Source organism: Chlorella variabilis (genome assembly GCF_000147415.1).
Source record: "Chlorella variabilis unplaced genomic scaffold CHLNCscaffold_33, whole genome shotgun sequence".
NCBI classification, from domain to species: domain Eukaryota; kingdom Viridiplantae; phylum Chlorophyta; class Trebouxiophyceae; order Chlorellales; family Chlorellaceae; genus Chlorella; species Chlorella variabilis.
Window position 1 is genome coordinate 23,858 of NW_005435055.1, and position 20,817 is coordinate 44,674.

The following is a 20,817-nucleotide window of genomic DNA, read 5'->3' on the forward strand; positions in this document are numbered from 1 at the left end:
TCCCACCCAGCCGCAGGACTCCACTGCCGCCCGCGCCCCGCCCCATCTGGCCGCTTGCGCGCCCCATCCCCCCTCGATGGGGCCCGCCCACACCGGGGCCTCCCCCCTCCCGCCCACTGCTTTCTCAACGGCCCCGAGCCGGGGCTGCCCTCATTGCATACATAGTGCGCCTTTCCCTGCTTTTCTAGTGACCTAGCGTTCCGCACTGCCGTTTGGCCAGCCCATGCTCCCGTACCGTTGCGTTTCTCCCCAATGCGCCATGCCACTTTGCCAGTCATACACACGTTTCGATGCGTGCCCTGTCAGCTGCTTGCGTTGCATGTCGCCTTGCTCCACCCCTGTTTTATTGCTTTCTCTGCTTTCGCCCGGTTCCCGTCCCGTTTCGGCGGGGAGTCTATGTTGCAAGCTAGTTCTTGCTTTACCAGACTTTAAGCCCACACAAGCAAGCAGGCCGTCTTCCTTCCTGCCCTTCTTTGCCGCTGCCTCACGCTCTCCTTCCAGTCATTTTTTTGCTGGCCACACTGTCTACGAGGTGTGGCATGCTGACAAGCTGCGGCGGGCGCTCGCCTCCACGTGCGGTCCTGCCGACATCTCTCCGCTCTGTCCCTTCTCTTTGCCTGCTGCACATTTAATTTCTCGCTGTTTGTCGCTAAATTACAAATGTTTTACTGCCGCCAAGCAGTAAAGCTGCTGGCTGCAACGTGCATTCAAACAGTAACGCATGACCGCAAGCTCCAATCATGGTGGAGAGAGAGCAATAGGTAGAGGCAGGGCGGATTTAAAAAGTTTTCATTGCAGTGGGTCAAGCGCAGCCAACAGTGTGGGCTACTGAGTCAATCGTCAACAGTCAGGGGTGCCACCCTGAGGCAGTCACCCAGCGGCTCACGTGTCCTCCACAGCACTGCACCCAGCCTGGTATGCACGCAGAGCCTCGGGCTCATTGCTGGGGTAGCTGCACAGCGAGGGGTGCAAACGGTGCAGCAGCTTCGGCACATGGCAGGCAGCGCTGTCTACACTCAGCACCCCGATGGCACCAGGCTGGGGCAGTAGACACGTTGCCGGTCTGGGGGGTGGTGGCGGTGGTCCGCACGATGGCAATGAAGGCACCTGCACAAGAAGGTGCCGGGGCCGAGTGGTGGTGGTGGGCATGCTGGTCAGAACACAACTCCACCAATGGGCTGGGTCCTCCCTTGCCACCCTTCAGCCGCCCTTTCCCTGATTACCCCCAAGCCACAAACTCGTGGGTGCACCGGGGCCCTTGTCGGGCAGGCACTTATAGCTCTCGTACGTGCCTGCAGAATGCCAGCGACCCAGTTAGTGAGGACATCCGGGTGACACCCACCAGCACCGCCAGGCTGCCTTAGCAGAGCTCCCTGTGCCTCACCGACTTCTGTCGTCATGTAATCGTCATACGAGTTGGCCATGCCGGTGATGTAGGTGAACGAGTAGCCGCCCTCCACCTGCACTCCCTCCTCGCTCGCCTCCATCGAGTGCCAGCCTCCTTCCAGATGTGGCGGCCCGCCCTCGACGTCAAAACTGATGTCGACAGCGGGGGCGCCGCGGCAGGTGCGGCCAGGAGGACGAGCGCACCCAAGTCCCATAGCAGCGGCGTGCACATGGTGGTGGATGGCGTGTGTATCTGCAGGTGCAGGGGGCGGGGCAGGCAGGTTGGGGATAGGCCGACATGGCGTGCACATGCCGCTGCCGGAACCCGCAGGAACACCCAACCTGTGTGCATGGACGGATGTGCAGTGGGTTGAATACCGAGGATGCGATGAACATCAATGTCTTACGTGTGCGTGCTGCGTGCTGTGTTGTGCTGTGCTTCCGGACAGCGGATTGCCACATATGTGATCGGAATGTCGTCTTCGCAGAGGTCCCAGGGACCTCGCACGCCCAGAGGCACTGCAAGCCGAGGCAGGGCGAGAACTGCACACCAACTCATCAATAGCGCAGCTGTTTGCCAGCGCTATGCCCGCAAACGGCTCCCTGGCATCCACTGGTTCATTAACCAACACCGCATACGCCAGGCGTGTGCAGCCTGTGGTGCAGTGGCGACGACGGCAGCGGCGATGGCGGCCCCCGCCTGTGGCAGCAGCCGAACCTGACAAGGGCCCCCTGTCCTTGCAGGCATCCAGCAGTGATGCATGTGACAGTCACGGTAATAGCAATAGCAGCATCCCCGCTTCACTAGGCATCCTGCGGCGTGCCGTGCTGGCAGCAGCAGCGGCAGCGGCAGCCATGGCCGCACCCTCGCTGCCAGCGGCAGCCAGCAAGCTGCCAGAGGCGGTGGACCGTGTCTGGGAGGGGCTGGGTGGCGGACCTGCCGACCTGGTGTTTCCAGGTGGCTTCTGATGTGCCATCGATGGAGCCAGCCAGAGTTGCCTGCCCACTGGCACCTGTGTCGCTGCCATGTTTGGCCTGCCGTGCCGTCCTACCCCTCCTCCCTGGCTGGACTGCCTGCAGACGAGTTCCTGGGCGTGTGGGAGGTGGACAGCGTGCTGACGCTGGTGGAGCTCCCCCTGGGACCAGAGTTTGTGCCTGACATGCGGGTTTGTGCGGCGGCTCGGTTCGTGCTTCTCTACCGTTGTTGGAACTGTGGTGATGCAGGTGGCGTCCGCCGGCGCTCCATGGCTGGCCACGGCGGCGGCCGCACCTGCTGTGCAGGTGGTGCAGCGGGCGCAGCAGGAGGACTTGAATGCGCTGGTGCAGTACCAGGCCGCCTTCCTGCAGGTACAAGCAGTATCCCACAGAGCCGGGTGCATCCTGCACTGCTCCCAGCCAGGCTGCGCCAGCCCCCTCAGTCCCGCTCACCGCCCCGTCGGCTGCTGCAGAACGGGCGGGGCGAGGTGGTGCCGGACCGGCGGTTCAACACAGCCAGCCTGATGCGAACGTACGCTGGCACGGCGGCGGCGGAGATTGAGTGGGATCCCGACGACCCAAACCAGCTGCAGCTGCAGATGCCTGGGGGCTTGCAGGTGGGCCACAGCTGGCTGGTGCCACTGCCTGTGAGTGCATGCGGGCTGGGCCACCGGCAGCACCATCCTGCCCCGCACCCGGCAGTGCCCACGGTTGCACCTTCTCACTGCCGCACCCATGCTGTGGGCGCCCGCGCCGCCAGGTGTCCACCCGGGTGACTCGGCGCTCAGAGGAGCAGCCTGCCGCCGACCGCCTCACCACCTCTGAATACTTCCAGCAGCTCATCTCCGCCCCACAGCAGCCGCAGCCCAAGGTGGGCGGGTGCTGCTAGCGGGCGGGCCTGCTGAGTGGGGGTCTGGGCATGCCAATGTTGACAGTACTATGCACTGCCCCCCGCTTTGTTGAGCAGGTCAAGGCCAGCCGCTGCCTCACCAAGTATCACTGGCGCAGCCCCGCCGACGCGGCGGCGGGCGGCGGCGGCGGCGTGCAAATAGTGGCCACCCAGGTGCGGTCCTCTGGGTTGTGGGCATCGGCGGATGGCTGCCTGTGTGCTGTCACTCGACCGCAGAGCCGGCTGCGCTGCTGCGGCTGCTCCCAGGTGTATCGTCACCGCCCTCGGCTACCACCCAGCCCTGTTCCTGACCATCGCATCCCACCCAACACACCCACACACCCCACCCTGGCACCTGCGCAGGTGGTCTCCGACTACCTCACCGCCTTTGACGACCCGGCGGCCATGATGGAGGCGCAGGGGCGGCCCGTGGTGGTGTACACCTATCGCATGGCCTTCCGGCGAAGCCAGGCGGCGGCGGCGGCGGGCTGAGGCGTGGCGCCGGGTGGCAGCACCCTGCTCTATGTGCTTGTTGGCCTATGCCTGCCTGCTGTGTAACTCCCGGGTATGCCTTGGGGCGCGTGCAGGCGGGGGTGGCGGGGCGGTGGGAGGGCGGTTAGGGCGGCGGGAGGGCAGCCGCCGCTGCATAGTGCCGGAGCCGGCTGAGGAGTCCTTGATTGATTTCAGGCTTTGATACAATTGCGCAATAGAGTATAGGGCCACCAGGGAGGTTGGGGTGTGGGAGTCCACGTAGGCGGCGCACTGCAGAACTGCCGACGCATTGGGCCTGCGCACCTGCACCGCCGCAGACCCAATCAACGGCGGAATTCCCTGAAGGCAGGCCGCAAGCATAACTCCCCATCCAAGGGCTTTTGCTCGGGGCTTTGCTCGGGGCCTTCTCCGCGGCGCCATGCACGACAGCAACAGAAGGGTGCTGCGCGAGGCCCGCGCCATCCGCACCAGTGACCACTATGCGGCCGTCGCCGCCGCCAGCGGCGCCGCCAGCGGCTACTCGCCCCGCCCCTCCTCAGACATGGAGGCCGGCCTGCTGGGGGGATCCATCCAGGGTGGCTCCCCCAGGACCGACAGCACCACCGATGGGCACACGGGCAGGGGGCTACCGCGCCGCGACTCGCGCACGCTGTGGAGCCTCGTGAGGCGCAAAGTCGGTGCGCAGGAGGCGGAGCGCCGGCCTGCGCCCCTGCCCAGCCCCGTGCTGTGGATGTGCGCTGGAGTTGCCTGTCACAGATCAACATTCGGTCACATGTAGCCCGCTGCCGCGACCATCTCACTGCCCTTGGTCGGCCTCGCTGCGTACTGCAACCCGTGCGCCAGCCAAGCGTCCCCCGCCCGCCCGCCCGCCTGCCCGCCTGCAGGCCTCTCTCTGCGCGAGTACTCCACGGCAGAGGAGGAGGGAGAGGAGGAGGGAAAGGGCCGGCCGGTGGGCTACGTGGTGCGCTCCGGCGTGGGCGCCAGCCAGCCGGCGCCCTCCTGGCAGCGCGCCGCAGACCTGAAGGAGGGGCCGGGGGGTGTGGTGGCGGATCTCTTTGTGCGCCTGGTCACAGGCAGGGGCCTGGGCACGGGCACCGCGCTGCGCCCGCCGCCCACGCCGCCAAACGGCATGCAGCCCACGCCCGTTGCGCCAGGTGCGCTGCTGCACGCCGCCTGGCCACAGCCGCGGCGGCACGCTGCTGCGGCGCGGGGCGCAGCCACGCGATGCGGCCCTCTGCGCCAGCCATCCTGCACTGCTGCTTGTACAGCATCCGCGGGCCGGCACTCCCGCCGGCGCCGGCGCCCTCTCAAGTGTCAAGGGGTGCGGGCCCCGCGGCCCATGCGCCTGTGAAGCACCCCTTTGCCGGACCCTGCCGCCCCCCACCCTCCCGCAGGCGCGTGGGCTCCGCGCGCCGATGCCGCCGCCGTGTGCAGCATGCTCACCTCCTCCTGGGTCAACCTGGTGCTCATCTGCCTGCCCATCGGCCTGTGGGCGGGGCTGACGGGCACAAACGCCATGCTCACCTTTGTCATGGTGCGCCAGCTGGCGGATGGCGGCAGGGGGTGGTGTGGGGGGGCCTTGCGGGAGAGGGGCCCTGGAGGTACTGGCCCCGGAGGGGATGAGGCGCCCGGAGAACAGCCAGGATCAGATGGGGTCGCTGGGAGCGCTGGAACAGCCTCCCACGCTCAATCTGCTGCCACGTTGCTGCAATGCTGCTTGCCAGGAGCCTCGCTCGCCGCCCATCTCACCGCCCAACTCACCCCCCGCACACACCACACCACACCACCCCTCAACCTGCCGCCCGCAGAACTTCCTGGCCCTCATCCCGCTGGCGCTGTTCCTGGGTGAGGTCACCGAGGACCTGGCGGTGAGGTTTGGGGACACCATCGGCGGCCTGCTCAACGCCACCTTTGGCAACGTGGTGGAGCTGTGAGCGGGGTGTTGTGTGGGTGTGGGTGGGTGGGTGGGTGGGGGGGGGGGGAGCCACAGGTTGAGGGCGGCCAACCAGCCGCACCAACATGCCCACCATCACACTCCACCCCGCCCCACCCCGCGCCGCAGCTTCCTGTCCATCGCTGCGCTGCACAAGGGGCTGTACGAGGTGGTGGCCGCCTCCCTGCTGGGGTCCATCCTCTCCAACCTGCTGCTGGTGCTGGGTGAGCGCCGCCGCCGCTGCCGTGGCGCCGGGAGGGGCGGCAGCGGGCCGGTTCCGGGGCCCTCTCCTCGGCAGACCACACGCGTCTCCGCCGCTGTATCCATCTCGCTGAGACTGCCTGCCTGCCTGCCCTACCTGCGCCGCCCCTCCCCAGGCACCTGCTTCCTGTTTGGCGGCATGAAGTACAAGGAGCAGCGGTTCAGGTGTGGTGGGGGCGCTGCTTCAGTGGCCTGGCATATGCCTGTCGCTGTCCTGCGCCCCACCCCACACAACGCGCAGTCTGCCGCAATCACTCCTGCTCTTCTCAAACCCCTCACACCCGTCCCTTCACCATTGTCACTCCCTGTAGTACTCTGGCAAATAAAATGGCCTCCAGCTTGCTCTTCCTGGCCTGCATAGGCATCATGATTCCCTCCACGGCCAGGGTCGTGTACGGCCGCCACGTCATGACAGGTGGGCGGGGCGGGCAGCGGGGCGGCTGCTGGCGAGGTGGGGCGGGGAGATGGCGAGGCACCGCCACCAGCACTGGACGGAGCACAAGGCCCGACACCTGGCTGGCTAGCGTCGCTTCGTGCGCGGAATGCTGCCTGGCTGTCTGAGTGTCCCACCCCGGCCCCCAGACGCCTGCAGAGCAAGTGCTGCTGCACCTCAGCCGCGCCATCGCCATCATTCTCGTGGGCATGTGAGCCGCATAGCATGCAGGCATCTCTCCGCGGCTCCTGCTGCCACCACCTGTTGTTTGCTGCTTGCAGGAACAGGTGTTCCGTGCTGTCCCCTCGCACCCTCCAACTGCCCCTGTTACCCTCTGTGCCCGCCTGTCTTCTCACCTGCCTGCTCGCAGCTACCTCTGCTACCTCTTCTTCCAGCTGGGCACACACCACGACCTGTTTGCGGTGGGTGCCTCTGCCTCCGTAGCTGCCTGGTAGCGGGTTGGCATGCGTGTCGGCCCGGTGCCAGCGGCAGAACATGCATCTGCACAGCAGACGGCAGTGATACATGCAAGCTGCCTGGCGGTGAAGCAGCCTCTACCGGCATGCCTCCCTTGGCGCAGGGCGACAGCTCCGAGGATGGCGAGGTGCCGGCGCTGAGCCTGGCGGGCGCCATGGCCTGCCTCACCCTCATCACCGTCATCGTGGCAGCCTGCTCAGGTGGGCTGGCCCCGGGAGGCCGGTGTCGTTTTGTCGGCGGTGCAGCGGGCGCAGCAGCGCATCTATGGCGGGCAGACATGCAGGCAGGCTTCCGCCGAACCACCACTTCCCTGGGTTGTGAGGAGCCTGTGAGCCAAGCAGCCAGCCCACCTGCCCGCCGCCTCCTGCTCACCTGCTGCCCGCCTCCTGCCTCCTGCCCACCTGCCCGCCGCCTGCCTCCTGCCCTCCACCCGCAGACTTCTTGACGGGAGCGATCGTGGAGGTGAGCGCGGTCAGCGGCATCAACCAGGCATTCCTGGGCCTCATCGTGCTGCCCATAGCAGGCAACGTGGCGGAGCACGTCACGGTGGGTGGGTGGCGCGGCTGTGGAGGGGCCGCCAGGGCTGCCTGACGTGCGGGGTGGCGCAGGCAGCACCTGCGCGTGCGACGTGCTGCAGGCGCTGCCGGGGCTGGCAGTACGGCCGCCTTCTGTCGTGATCCACGCCTTGACGCCCGGCGCAGCTCCCACACAAACACATACCCTTCCCACCGCCCTGGCCCGCCGCTGCCGCAGGCCGTGTTTGTGGCTGTCAGGAACAAGATGGACCTGTCTATCGCGGTGGCCCTGGGCTCCTCCACGCAGGTAGGCATGCTCCCCGGCCTCCCTCCACCCCGGCTCGCCTGTGGCTGACAGACCAGCTGCGAAACCGGCGGGCCGTATTGCCTGCATTGCGGTCGCAGCTGCCGTGGAAGCACCTGTAGATCCTCAGGCGGGCATGCCGCCGCTGGCTGGTGCCGCAGGTGGCCATCTTCATTGTGCCCGTCACGGTACTGGTGGGGTGGGCCATCGGCGAGAAGTTCACGCTCGACTTTGACACCTTTGCGGTGCTCATGCTGACGGGTGGGTGGGCGGCTGGGCGGCGTGCGGTGGCGTGCTGCTGCGTGGGGCGCTCTTGCTGATTGGCAACGTGCCCTGGCGCTGTCAGCGCGGCGCGCTGACCCCACACCGCTGCCAGGTGAGGTTTGCGTGAGGGTGACCCCCGCTGCGCCCGACCTGCCTGCAGTGGCGGTCATCCTGGCCTACTTTGTGTGCAGCGACGGTGCCTCCAACTGGCTGGTGGGGCCTGCTGGGCTCGCCTGCCGCTGGCGCTGCAGCCCGCGCGCGTGCGCCCCACCTGCCTGCATCCAACCTTCAGCAAACTCCCCTCCCTGCCTCCTTACCGTCCCTTCCTCTCCTCCCCGCCCCTCTGCCCTGCAGCTGGGCTTGCAGCTGGTGGCCACGTACTGCCTCATCGGGGCGGTCTTCCTGCTGGAGAGGGAGCCCGCGCCCACGCCAAGCGGCGGCGACAGCGGCAAGCAGCCGTACGCGCCGCTGCTGCAAGGCCTGCTCTAGAGGCGGCGGTGGTGGGAGGCCGCCAAAAAATAGATGTTTTGATTGTGCTAGCGCTGGCAGCCCCACCTCCTACCGAATTGTCATTCCCAACCTACACCTCTGTTTATCCCGATGCCTCTACTCATCACTGTCCCACACCACATAAATTTGCACGATCGTCGCTACCTTTTGCTGTAATTCTTTTGTTACAATGTGGCAGCTGACAGGCAGGCTGGGAGATGAGCGCACTGCCGCCAGCGCCCGCCCCGCTGGCGGGCCAGCTGGCATAGCCCTCTTGGTCCTTGGGCAACGCCCTGCAACCCACTGCGGTCCCAAATCCATGTGGCCGTTTAGCGGGCCTGCTGGAGCCTCAGCGCCTGGTCCCAGCTTCGCTCCTCTCAAATGACCTTGGCTCTGCACCGGGCCGGGCGCCCCTCGGCCTGGCACACCACCAGCGAATGCCGACCGCGATGCCGACCGGATCGACGCAGAGCGCGCAGGGTTGGCACCCCCGCAGCCGCCGCCGCCGCCGCCGGCGGCGCTGCCGCCAGTGACAATGCCGGCGGCGGCGTGCTGCCGGCTTTCCTGCAGAACCCGGCCATCGCCCAGCGCGAGCTGCTGCGCCAGTTCTACATGGCATCCACCAGTGAGGAGCAGCTGAGGCTGCTGCGCCAGGCCACAGGGGAGGCGCTGGACCTGGGGTCGAGGTGCGGCGCTCTGCTGGGCGGCACCGCCGCTAGCAACATCCTGCCGCTCGCCGGGCGCAGGTGGGGCGCAGCTGCCGCGCGGCTGAGCCGGCCCACCCATCCAAGCCCACCCGACGAGCCGAGAGGGAGCCCCGCCGAAGCCGGCGCCTGCAGCCTCGACCCTGCTGCCGCCGCTGTTGCTGCTGCCGCGGCGGCTTCTGTGTGTGCCGCTCTGGCTGCACATGCCACCACATCACAGCGCTGACATCCTTGTCTGCCTGCCCTCTCCTCTCCCTTGGACCCCCGTCCCTTGCTGTCCCTGCAGCCTGCAGATGCTGTGCCACACCGCCGACCTTTCCCTCAAAGGCATGCTGCCAGGGGGCGTGGCTGAGCAGGTGCGCCGGGCAGGCACGCATCGCAGCAGAGCGCCCCCGGCCGCCGCCAACGGCCTGGATTGCAGGCCGAGGTTGCACCTTGCCGCCCTGGCTGTCTGCAGGGGCAGCTGCTGCGCACCCTGCACGGCACGATAGAGCCGTCGCTCCCCAGCCTCGAGCCGCTGCACCTGGCCACCGCGCTGTGGGCCTATGCCGCGGTTGGGGTGGCCGGCGACTGGACGGATGCGCTGCTGCAGCAGGTGCGGCAGGGGCTGCCTGTGGGCTGCGGGCAGGCACAGCAAGAGGGCCGGGTGCCTGCCGTGGGGCCTGCCTGCCTGCCTGCCTGCCTGCTTGCTTGCTTGCTTGCTTGCTTGCTTGCTTTGTGTGGAGCTAGCAGGTCCGGTCACACTTTCCCGCCCACGTACAACATCTCAGACCCGTGCGTGCCTCCCATGCACCTGCAGGTAGCTGAGCGGGAGCTGGGGCTGGGTGCGGTACGGCTGCAGCGGTACAACACCAAGGAGCTGACCAGCCTGCTGTACGCCTACGGACGACTGTTGAGGTTGGTGGGGCAGGCCTCGAGGGCTCTCCAGGCAGCCCCGCCTGCAGCCATTCCCTCACTTCTTGTCTCCCTCCCGCCCCTCTCTGCTCATGCAAGTGCTCCCTGCTGGTTCCTGCAGGCGGTGCAGCCCCGAGGTACAGCAGTACGGTGCCAGCCTGGCGGGGGAGCTGGTGCAGCGCTGGGACTCCCTGCCCTACATCAAGTCCTCCTTCTCATCTGCAGACTTTGCCGACCTGGCAGAGGCGTGCGCCGCGCTGTTTGGGCGCGGCAGCCGCAGCAGCGGTGCCAGCAGCAGCTCCCCAAGCAGTGGTCCCAGCAGCAACAGCCCAGATTCCAGCAGCAGTGGCAGTAGTGGCCGTGATACCAGCAGCGGCCGGGATGCCGGCAGCAGCTCAATCAGCCAGGCGGAACCAGTGCCGGAGGAGGCGGCCGCTCTGCTCAGCCACATCGCCTGGGAGGTGCGGCGCCAGCTGGCCAACAAGCACTCCCTGCGGTCCCCCTGGACGCCGCGCGACCTGGTGCGCCTGGCGCGGGCGTATGCTGCGGTGGGTCATGCCACCCAGCGCACCACACAGATGCTGGACGTGCTCAGCAGCTTCTGCGTGCAGCGCATCCGCTGCCGTCACCTCAACTGCGTCAACCGGCCCTCGGACCTCACGGGTGGGTGGGCAGGCACCCTGGGATGGGGGTGGGGGTGGTGCAGGCGCCTGCTGCTGTTGGTGCCGTTTCTTGCTGCAGGCTCAGGGGGCCTGGCGCAGCCACAGGCTGACAGGCCACCTGGCACGGCCTGGCTGGATGCTGCCATCCCAAATGCGGGCCCTGTGCCTGGCCGTGCCCCTGCCCTGCCGAGCAGGTCTGTTGGAAGCGTATGCCGACCTGCGGCACTCCACGGTGGCCGTGCCCGAGCTGCTGGCCGCCGTCGGGGACCAAGTGCGGCGGGGGGCAGCGGCGGCGGCGGTGGGTACGGCAGCAGGAGGTCTGGCGCCCGCCCAGCCACAACAGCAGCAGCAGCAGCAATGGCCGCAGGCGGGACCCATAGAGTGCTTCTCCCTGGCTGGCGTCACCAGCCTGCTTGACAGCCACCTGCGGCTAGGCTACGCGCCGCCGCCACTGCTGCTGCAGTGCCTGGCCCCTCAGATCCGCCGCCAGCTGCCCCACAGCGCGGCGGCCGACGTGGCGGCCCTGCTGCAGCTGCTGGCGGCGGTGCCGCTCAGCCCTGGGGCGGCCATGGTCGGGCTGCTGCTGGGGCGGGTGATGGATGAGGCGGGCGGCAAAGCAGCTGGCGGCGGCGAGCTGGTGGCTGCAGCACAGCAAGCTGCCGACACGCTGCTGCTGAGCGACACCAGGCGCAGTTGAGCATTTCCTCCTGCCTTAGAATCGATCCTCGTAGCTGCATGCGTCCATCCCTGTTTGCTGTTTGTGAGCCTACGGCCGGCTTGGACACCAGCGGCATGGATCCCTCCGGTGTGGGCAGGCATTAACTGCTCTTCGTTGGGCGGCGAAATCGATGAATAGCAGCGTAAGGGGCGATTGGCTGCCAGCTGCGGCCTAATTGGCAAGTTGCCACCACAGCGCGGCGCAGCGGCAGCGCCCTGCCAAAATCTCAAAGCGCCACCTTCACGACCGTCCTGCTTCGTCTGATTGATCACCCCGTCTTGCCTGGCATCTTGACTGGTCCCTACCGCCCGGCGAGCAGCCCTCCTTGGTGTTGGTGCCGCACCTGTCCCCTCGCACGACCTTCCTGCCAAAAAATGCCGCCATCGCAGCTGTGCTCATTGCAACCGACCCAGCAGCGCACCGCCGCTCGAGGGGAGCACTGCCGCCCCCACCGCCCGCCGCCCGCGGCCTGGGCGCGGCTGCAGCCCGCTGCCGGCGCCACCAGGCGTCGGCTGCTACCACCGCAGGCAGCCGATTCCACTCAGCAGGAGGCGGGCAGCTCCTCCAGCAGCAGCAATGCAGCACCAGGTGGGTCCCTCGCCGCTACGTGGAGCCCCACACCTTCCGCTTCGACCTCCGCTCATGCGCTACCTACCTGCCACCTCCACTGCAGGCCTTGTGGAGGCCAAGCAGGGCCTGTTGAGCGCGGTGGCAGGGATCCAGCGGGGCAGCGAGGCGCGCGGGATGCAGCGGGGGGCCATCGAGGAGGCGCAGGCAAGGCTGGCATGGCCTGGTGCTGGAGGCATTGCTTGCCCGTCCTCAGCAGCTGCTTTGCCTTCTTTTCAGCGCGTTTCCCCGGCTGCTTGCTGCCCCTGTGGCACAGCCCCCGCCCACACCTCCTAGCCTGCCTGCCCGCCTCCTGCGCTTCGCCTGTCCGGCAGGTGGCGGTGGAGGGGTACGGGAGCGGCGCCGAGCTGGACTTTGGTCTGCTGGAGGGCAAGTGGCGGCTGGAGTACACCACAGCGCGCGACGTGCTGCCGCTGGTGGCGCCTCAGCGCCTGCCCGCGCCGCTGCAGGTGCGTTACGCCTGCGTTCGCCGTTGCCGCTGCAGCATCAACGCTGGCCAGCGTTCAACGCTGCGTCAGTCGGTGTGGCAACGGGTGCTTGGCACCATGCCTCTACCTGCCCGGCACCTGGACCGTGCTGCCACCCATGCCTTCCCCGTTCAATCCTTGACCCATTCATCCTCGCATGCACTCTCACCACCTCCACCGCTACCGCACACCTGCACCCGCAGGTCGGCCGCATCTGGCAGCAGTTCTCCTCGCTGGAGGAGGGGCGGGTGCAGAACATCATCGAGGCGCACCTGCCGCCGCTGCCGCTGCTGGGCGCCGCGGGGCTGGGCCTGTCGCTGGTGGTGGAGGCGGGGTATGAGGCCCGCACCGCGCGCAGCATAGCCCTCACCTTCAGGTGAACATGGGGCGGGCGCGCCTGCTGACTCTATGGATGAGTTGGGCGGGCAGGCGACCTGCTTGCGGGCCTGCTGGTTGCTGGTCGGCCATGAGGGAGCCTGCAGGAAGGGCCATGCTCCCACGTCGGGGAGCTGCCTTCGCCTGCCTGCATGCTGCCCTTGTGCTCGACGGGGGTGCGCCACCGCTGGCGCCCGGCCGGTGGGCTGCATGCAGGCAGGCTGGCTTTCGCGACGTGGAGCTCAGCCCTGAGCTGCAGAACCTGCTGGCCTCCCCGCTGCTGCCGCGCGGCTGGTGGAACCAGCAGCTGCTGCTGGCGCTCAAACAGGTGGGCGGCGCTGGGCCCTGGCTGTGCTGGGCTGCTGGAGTGAGTGCCTGCCCAACAGCGCCTGACGGCATACCATCCCAGCACGCTGGGCCTCGCTCGGCGTGTTCCCCTGGTGCAGCTGTCGGGCAGCGTGCCGCTGACCTCTCGCCTGCCGGGCACCACCAGCGACCAGCAGCGGCCGGTGGGCCTCAACTACATGCTCACATACCTAGGTGGGGCCTGGGCGGATCCGGCAAGGGCGCCTGCCGGCAGCGGCAGCCCTTCCGCATTGCTTGGTTGCCGCTCTTCATCCAGCCTGCCCCTCTGCCGGCCGCCGCAGACGAGGACATGCTGATCGGGCGGGCACAGGGCAACGGCGGCGTCTTTGTCTTCACGCGGGATGCGGAAGCGCAGGAGGCAGCGCACTAGGCGGCCCCCTGCAAGGCAAATAGCATCCCTCTATGGCATGTTTGATTTGAGGAGCATGTTTAATTCACTGATCACTCAACATGGAAGTGTGCACACTGGGCGCACAGCGCGGCGGCAGGCGGGGCGGGTTGATGTGGCGCCGCCATACATGCCATCGGCCATTCTCGCCCCTGGCCAGCATCCGCACACCGCCTGCACACCAGCAGAGGAGCGAGGCCTCTCCGCAAGCGCACAGCCATCTTGAACTTGTGATCCGCGACAGCCCGGCCCGCCTGCCTCGCTCGGTGGCGTGCGGCAACCTGGCAGCTCCCGCCATGGCGCCCCTCACGGTGGCCGGCATCCTGCAGGAGCTGGACGACCTCGTGGGCGACCAGCTGCAGGTGTTTTGGGCGCGCCGCGCTGCTCCTGGGCAGCGAGAGAGCAGCAGGAGATCTGGGGCCGGGCGCAGCACTGGCCTGGGCCGCCGCTTGAACGACCGCCGCCTGCCCCGCCGCCACGCTGCACTTGCCGACCCCGCCAGCTCCCCTCCGCCCCGCAGGTGGTCACCTACAAGTGGCTGGGCCGCCGCTTCAACGTGCCCTACGACACCTCCAAGCGCATCCTGTTTGAGTTCCTCACCCGCCACCCGCAGGCAAGCCACACGCCGTCGCAGCAGCAGCGCGTGTTTCCTCGCCGTCGGCCAGGCCTCTGGCACTGGCACTGCCTGCTCACCCTGCTGCCTGGCCCCCCTCTCGTTTCTCCTGCCCTGCAGAAGATCAAGGCCACCTTCCTGCTCAGCGGCTGGGCCAGCGAGGCGGGGGAGGCGGCGCGGCATGTGGTGCGCGTCGTGGAGGGGCAGCAGGTGCACTGGGGCAAGTGGGGACGAGGCCCGGGTGTGCCCGCATGACAGGCGGCCGGCGAGCCTGTTGCACGTGTTTCGGGCACGCTGCTGGTGATGCCGGGGTTGCAGGCAGCGTCCCCAGCCCGCACGCACCTCTCCCCGGCCCCCCACTCCCCGCCTCGGCCCTGCTGCCCGTCGACCTGGTCCGCTGCTGCCGCCCTGCTGCCCGTCGACCTGGTCCGCTGCTGCCGCCCTGCTGCCCGTCGACCTGGTCCACTGCTGCCGCCCTGCTGCCTCCCTGCTGCCGAGCGCAGCTGGAGGCGGAGAAGGCGCGGCTGGATGTGGTGACCGGCATGCACGTCTACTCGGTGCAGCCGGGGGTGCCCAAGGTGGGGACCTTGGAGGGGTGTGCAGGGTGTGCTGCGCTGCCTGTGCCTGTGAACCCGCGCTGCCTGTGCATGGAGACAGCAGCAGGGAACAGGCGGCGGCATCAACCCCGCCTACCGAGCCTACTGCCCCACCCCCTGCCCCCCAAGCTGCCCCCTCCACCCCAGCAGGACGCGGGAGACCTCTACAATGCCGACTACGCACAGACCGAGGCGCTGTTCCGCAAGCTGCTGGCCAGCTCGGCGGGTGCGGCGCGGCGGTGTGCAGGCCGAGGGGCGGCCTTGCTGGGCCTGCGCGCACGCGCCTAGCTGCCGCCGCACCTGCAGGCTCCTGGCTCCTGCGGGCGCACTGCGGGTGCCGCCCCCGCAGGCCCTCCAGATCCAGATCGTCCCTTGGCCTCGCGGGCTCCCACCCCCGCCTGCCCCCCTTGCCTGCCTGCCCCGGTGCAGGCGAGGCCGAGGCCAACCCCCTGGCCTCCAACCTGCTCAACGCCGTGCAGTGCCCCGGCATGCGCTTCGACCCAGCGCTGGCAGCCCGCCGCCCCAGCCCCGCCTCTGCCGACGCCGGCTCTGGCGCGGCAGCGGCCGCCAAGCCCGCCCAAGCCAGACCGGCGCCTGTCCCAGCGGCAGCCGCCGCGCCTGCGGCGGCCCCACCAGCGGCTGCAGCCAAGGGCAGCCCGCCGGCTAAGGCTTCCGGCGGCGGCGGCAAGAAGCCCAGCCCCGCCGAGGGCGGCAAGAAGGCCAGCGGCGGCGCCTCCTCTGGCGCCGGGCTGTCTAAGATGACAAAGATGTGGGGCAAGGCGGAGGCCAAGGATAAGGAGAAGGCGGCAGCCGCCCAGCAGGCCTCCGTCGCGGCAGCAGCAGCAGCAGCAGAAAAGCGGAAGGAGGAGGAGGAGGCTGCAGCGGCGGCAGCAGCGGCCGCTGCGTCCTCAGATCCATTCGACAGCGAGAAAGAGGAGGAGGTTGTGCTGGGCAAAGGTGGGTGCCTCGCGTGCGGGTGGGCGTCAGCGGGGGCTAGGGCCTCTTGCTCTGTACGCCTGGCAGCAGGCGGCGAAGCCCGCTTGAGCAGGCGCCGCTTCACAGCCAGCGTGCCTGCAGCCTGCTGCAGCCCGTGCTGCTCGCCTCTCTCTTTTCCCGCCTCCCGCACGGCTACGGCGCTCTCTGCTGTGCAGGCAAGAAGTCGCGGCAGCTGCTGGACGATAGCGAGAGCGAGGAGGAGGAGCAGGCGCCTCCACCCGCCAAGCGCGGCAAGGCCAGCCAGCCCGCCGCTGGCGGCAGCAAGAAGGCGGCGGCTGCTTCGGGCGAGGGCGGCGGCAGCAAGAAGGGCGGCGGCAAGCGCAAGAAGCCTGCCAAGGCACCGGAGGAGGGCGAGGGGGAGGGCGGCGAGGAGGCGGAGCAGCAGCCGCCAGCTGGCCCAAAGTACGGTACCGTCAAAGTGCGGGACCCGGCGCCAGGTGCGGGACGGCATGGGTGAGCGCGGCCTGGTTGTTGCTGCCGCTACCTGCACCGGCACGCGCTGCTGGCACTGCTGTGGTGCAGCCTGCCCCCGGCTGCGCCTCACTGCGGCCTGTACTGCCCACGCCTGGTACTGGCCCCGCAGGCGCCAAGCGGATGCGGCTGGTGCAGAAGATCTCTTACAACAGCGACGGCGAGGAGGTGACACGTGAGTGGCAGGCGCTGCGTTGACCTGCTGGTTTGCTGCTCTACCGGTACTGCCTGCTGTGCCCTCAGTATGACCAAAGCAGGACTTGTTGGATATGGGGCCTGCCGAATGTGGCGCCCACGGCAAGCGCATGCTGCCTGCCCGCACGTGCCGTGCTGCGCCTTCCTGCAGCAGTCTAAAGGTTGCTGCTGGTGCTGCGGCTGCAGAAATGGTGGAGGAAGAGGCGCTAGAGGATGAAGGTGGCCCGCCCCCCGACGTGCAGCGGCAGCAGCCCGCGGCGGCGGCACAGGCGCCCAAGCAGCAGGCGGCGCCCGCCCCCAAGCCAGCACCTGCCAAGACTTCGGGAGGCGGTGAGGCGCGGCACCTCTGCAGCAATCATGGCCCTCATTCCGCTGGCCAGCTGGCTCCCGGCAGTCAAAGAAGCAGCCTGAATTGTATCCGCCCCCTGCTCCATACGGCCTTGCAGGTGGCAAGAAGGGCGTCAAGGCGCCGCTGCCAGGGCAGCAGGGGATCATGAGCTTCTTCGGCAAGAAGTGATCTTCATTGCCACATGCTGCAACAGCCCAACCTGGAAACGCGCATGGAGCCGAGGAGGGCAGGACCGCACGCAGCTGTGGCAGCAGGGCATGCATGGGCACCCCACCGTAGCTTTGCGCTGGGATGATTGCGGTTGATGAAATGCATGCAACAAGAGCATAGGAAACTTGGCAGGACAGGCCTCAGAAAATGAAAGCAGAAGTAAATTCGTCCTCATAAAAGGGGGGCTCGTCAGCTGTTTTCACCTGCAGCTGCGGCCGGGCCTGCGTCAATCGAAGGGCCTCGACAAGCACGCGGTGATCCACAGAGTAGTCGTTTCCGCTGCCCAGCCGTAGTTTCTGTAGTGAGGGGTGTGTGCGTGCCCACCGCCAAAAATCGGCCCCATCGGCGCATGAATAATATCTCGCAATCATTGCCCAGACATGCTCCAAATGGGTGAAGTTGGCCAACACATCGGCGCTGGGGTGTAGCAGCTCCCAGTCCGCCGCCAGGCACCGCAGGCTGTCGTGCCAGGGCCCATCCGGCAAGGCGTGCAGACCACCATCTTCAGATGACCATCTTTGGATCAGGCTGCACCGCTGCAATCGGCTGAGGCCCGCTACTGTATCAAGCACGCTAATGTCAATCCCAGAGCTCTCGACAATGGACAGGCTGGTTAGCTGCTGAAGATGACGGAGCGCTCTGTCCAGGGTTGCGGTGGCCAGTTCCGGCTCGCCCTTGTCGAAGCCTGCACGGGTCAATGCCTGCACAGAGAAGCAACCCCAGTGGCCCCAGTTGCAACACTCGCAGTGCACACCAATCAGCTGCCAGGCGGTACGCATGCAGCTCATCAGCCGAACATCGACCACCTCAGGTTGCGAAACCGGGCGCTCACCAGTTCTTCCAGTGCAGTCAGCTGGGACAGGCAGGTTGGCAGGAATGGGCAGTCTGCCAACTGCAGGTGTTGCAGCCTGGAAAGGCGGGGGAGGATGGTGAAGCCTTCGGCGGGCACTGGTCCCAAATCTAGGCTGAGAGTGGTCAAACTGCTGCAATGTCCAATCTGCAGGTGTGAAAGCAACAGCTGCGTAAGCTGAAATGTCATCAATGCACACCTCCCCATCTTTCCAGGGCAAAGTTGGTCCTGCGTCCATGTTGCCATGCCTACTTGCCTGCTGCGGGAGGGTGCTGCCTACGCAATCGCGATACGCCAGGAACTCAAGGTTTGGAGGTAGCCGTACTGCCGGGTCAATCTCTACTCTGCCGCTGATACTCATGCGCCGTAGTGCACTGAGGCCGCCCAGGCTGGTGACCAGGCGCAGTAGCCTGTGCCCTGTGCCCAGCGAAAGCTGACGCAAGTTGGCCAGGGCTGGGGCCCACGCAGTGACATAGAGCGCCACGGGCGGGGATCCAGGACCAGGCCGCAGATCCACTTAGAGCTCCTCCAGAGCACGGTGTGCTGAGCAGGCAGTGAGGCAGCTGGCCAGCAGCTGGGCACCCTCGTGTGCTTCACCATTACCAGAGAAGGAGATGGACAGGCTGCGCACACGCTGGGAGTAGCGCAGCAGAAAGGCGCACAGGGAGCGGAGGAGAGGCAGGAGGCGAGCGCCAGTGTTTTTGGTCTGGAAAGTGACGGTGCGGCCAAGCTCAGGGGCGTGGCTGCATCGATTCCAGCGGCTGCACACGAGCGCGGCTTTGTGTCTGCGGCAGGGAGGGCGGCAGCAGGGTGGCGGAGTTGGTGGTGCTGGCAGCGGTGGCTGCGGGAACTCAGCACCCAGACATTAGGCAGCGCCACACCTGTGCTTGGTGTCGAGAAGGCCCAGGACGCGAGAGACGAGGCCATCCGGGAGGTCGATAAAGCTGGGGCGCTGTGGCGCTGGGGCTCCCGGAACCATTGTGGTGCGTCACTGATCAGGAGGTGGGGTTCATGGCCCCACCGCCATGGAGGAGCCACTAGTTGCTGTCATGCTGCGTGCTGGGAGCCAACCTGATCAGGCTGGGACACATCAACCCAATCCGCTGTGTCTGCAAGCCTCCCACTTCCACTATGCTCCGGGTGTATTTCTGAGCGGCCCTCCAGGCCCAGGGCGCGCCAGTATGGACCTCTTCTCCGATGAGCTTGTCTCGGAGGTCCTGGGCCTGCTGCCGCCCGCAGACAGGCGAGGGAGGGCGGGATGGGGCGGGTGCTTGCGACGATAGGGCCCCAGTCGGCGTGCGCTGCCGCCTAACCGTTCTGCTGCCGCCCGCCGCCGCGCCCTGCACCGCCCTGCACCGACCTCTGCCCGTCGCCCTACGCCCTTCTCCCTGCCCTTCCTGCCCCTCTGTTGCAGGCACGCGCTGTCTGCCGTCTGCATCCAATGGGACCGCGTGGTGCGCAGCATGCAGCGCCGCCTGTACATTGACTTTCAGCAGCAGCCCGGCGCCAGCATCGGCGCCAGCGGCGGCGGCGGCGAGGGGAGCGGTGGGGAGGAGGGCGCGAGCGACGACGAGGGCGCCGCAGCGGCAGGCTCGCTGCTGGAGGGCGCCGCGCTGCGCACCATTGTGGCTCTGGTCATCACGGGCCTCAAGCTGCCGACCCAGGAGGAGGTCTTGGAGGAGCTGGCGGAGCAGCTGCAGCCCACGCTGACCCAGCTGGCGCTGCACTGGTGGCATGACCGCTGGTCTCCCGGCCAGCTGCCGCAGCAAGGCCCGCCGTCGCAGGCGAGTGCTTGGTTGGACGCTGGCTGGGCAGCCTGCTCAGCTCAGTTCGCCCCGCCGTGCATGGCTGAGCGGCTTGCATGCCTGCCGGCCTCCTTCCCTACCAGTACAAAGCCTCGCTTCCCACCAAGCCACCGCCTCCCCGGGACCCGCCCCGCCCGCCTGCAGTGGATCGGCAGCCTGACGCTGCTCAGGCGCCTCACCCTGGGGCGCTCACCACAGGTGCCCGAGCAGCTGACGCAGCTGCAGGCCCTGACCCACCTGGGGCTGCACCGGTGCGGGGACGGCAGGGAGGGGCACTGGAGCGTGCCCGCCGGCATCACCGCGCTCGGCCAGCTGCGGGAGCTGCAGGCGTGGGGGACCAGCCTGGAGGGAGACATGGGCGCGCTGGGCTGCCTGCCCCGCCTGGAGAGGCTGGACCTGCACGAGTCGCATGTGGACAGCGTGGGGTGGCTGCAGGTGTGCCGCAGCAGCGGCTCGCGTTGTTCTGGTGGCTGCCGGCGCAGCCAGCGGCGGCGGTGCTCCGGGTGTGGCTCCTTTGCAGCGCCTCACCCACGCCTTGCAAGGCCTGCACGGTGTGCAGTCCTTTCGAGCTGCTCACGACCCCTCGGCGCCCGCCGCTCCCGTGCGCCTCCCCCCCTCTTCCTGTGCAGGGCCTGACCTGGCTGACCTTCCTGCGGCTCAACAACCTCAACAACTGGGTCACGGTGCACGCGGTGGAGGCGTGGGATGCCGCGCTGAGGCCCCTCACGCTGGTGGGTCCCCCGCGGGGCTGGCCCGCTTGGCTTTGGGGGTGCCTCCTGCCTGGCCTCCTTGGCTGTCTGGCTGGCGTCTGCCGTCTGGCTGGCGGAGCGTGCACCTGCCTGGGTCCATCACCCGTCGCCCACATGCACACAAGCTCCATCCCTCCTGCCCGCTGAGGCATTTCACCCTGCGCACATCGCCTGCCTCCATCCTCCCCTCCTTCCTCCCCACCCACCCCATACCCCCACACCCCCCTGCCTTGCCGCAGCTGCGCCACCTGGACCTGGAGGCCACCAACCTAGAGCTGCTGCCGCCCTGCGCGGCGCGCCTGACCGCCCTCACCGCGCTGCGCCTCGCCTTCAACACGCTGCGCAGCCTGCCGCCGGGGCCCTA

General features: G+C 67.8%; 6 protein-coding genes across 6 annotated transcripts in view; 5 read left to right on the plus strand and 1 right to left on the minus strand.

Annotated features, from left to right (window-relative positions):
- Positions 1 to 882: 882 nt before the first annotated feature.
- Positions 883 to 1,487, minus strand: CHLNCDRAFT_141297 (hypothetical protein; the record flags this gene model as incomplete). Its single annotated transcript, XM_005843207.1, has 3 exons — positions 883 to 952; positions 1,035 to 1,107; positions 1,385 to 1,487. 3 exons carry the CDS (start codon positions 1,485 to 1,487, stop codon positions 883 to 885), a joined length of 246 nt encoding a protein of 81 aa, XP_005843269.1.
- Positions 1,488 to 2,241: 754 nt separating this feature from the next.
- On the plus strand, positions 2,242 to 3,742 carry CHLNCDRAFT_55281 (hypothetical protein; the record flags this gene model as incomplete). Its single annotated transcript, XM_005843156.1, has 7 exons — positions 2,242 to 2,344; positions 2,467 to 2,552; positions 2,668 to 2,733; positions 2,835 to 2,978; positions 3,122 to 3,232; positions 3,329 to 3,424; positions 3,614 to 3,742. The coding sequence occupies 7 exons, from the start codon at positions 2,242 to 2,244 to the stop codon at positions 3,740 to 3,742; spliced, it is 735 nt and encodes a 244-aa protein (XP_005843218.1).
- A 1,649-nt stretch (positions 3,743 to 5,391) lies between these two features.
- Positions 5,392 to 8,605, plus strand: CHLNCDRAFT_37529 (hypothetical protein; the record flags this gene model as incomplete). The annotated part of the gene is made up of 11 exons (XM_005843157.1): positions 5,392 to 5,672; positions 5,805 to 5,899; positions 6,053 to 6,101; positions 6,248 to 6,323; positions 6,657 to 6,809; positions 6,974 to 7,046; positions 7,283 to 7,392; positions 7,600 to 7,668; positions 7,827 to 7,926; positions 8,090 to 8,142; positions 8,284 to 8,605. The coding sequence occupies 11 exons, from the start codon at positions 5,392 to 5,394 to the stop codon at positions 8,416 to 8,418; spliced, it is 1,194 nt and encodes a 397-aa protein (XP_005843219.1). The 3' UTR covers positions 8,419 to 8,605.
- Positions 8,606 to 11,972: 3,367 nt separating this feature from the next.
- On the plus strand, positions 11,973 to 13,601 carry CHLNCDRAFT_141300 (hypothetical protein; the record flags this gene model as incomplete). Its single annotated transcript, XM_005843158.1, has 6 exons — positions 11,973 to 11,984; positions 12,338 to 12,472; positions 12,694 to 12,866; positions 13,082 to 13,193; positions 13,312 to 13,405; positions 13,513 to 13,601. 6 exons carry the CDS (start codon positions 11,973 to 11,975, stop codon positions 13,599 to 13,601), a joined length of 615 nt encoding a protein of 204 aa, XP_005843220.1.
- A 314-nt stretch (positions 13,602 to 13,915) lies between these two features.
- On the plus strand, positions 13,916 to 17,007 carry CHLNCDRAFT_141301 (hypothetical protein; the record flags this gene model as incomplete). The annotated part of the gene is made up of 10 exons (XM_005843159.1): positions 13,916 to 13,981; positions 14,140 to 14,262; positions 14,353 to 14,442; positions 14,736 to 14,810; positions 14,979 to 15,054; positions 15,258 to 15,785; positions 15,980 to 16,261; positions 16,408 to 16,470; positions 16,677 to 16,820; positions 16,937 to 17,007. 10 exons carry the CDS (start codon positions 13,916 to 13,918, stop codon positions 17,005 to 17,007), a joined length of 1,518 nt encoding a protein of 505 aa, XP_005843221.1.
- A 2,073-nt stretch (positions 17,008 to 19,080) lies between these two features.
- Positions 19,081 to 20,817, plus strand: part of CHLNCDRAFT_141302 (expressed protein) — a gene marked incomplete at both ends in the record, with an annotated part of 2,111 nt that continues 374 nt past the window's right edge. The window contains 4 exons of the mRNA XM_005843160.1: positions 19,081 to 19,166; positions 19,314 to 19,569; positions 19,849 to 20,139; positions 20,334 to 20,435. Coding sequence (XP_005843222.1) covers positions 19,081 to 19,166; positions 19,314 to 19,569; positions 19,849 to 20,139; positions 20,334 to 20,435 — 735 coding nt within the window. The remainder of the gene's footprint in view (positions 19,167 to 19,313; positions 19,570 to 19,848; positions 20,140 to 20,333; positions 20,436 to 20,817) is intronic.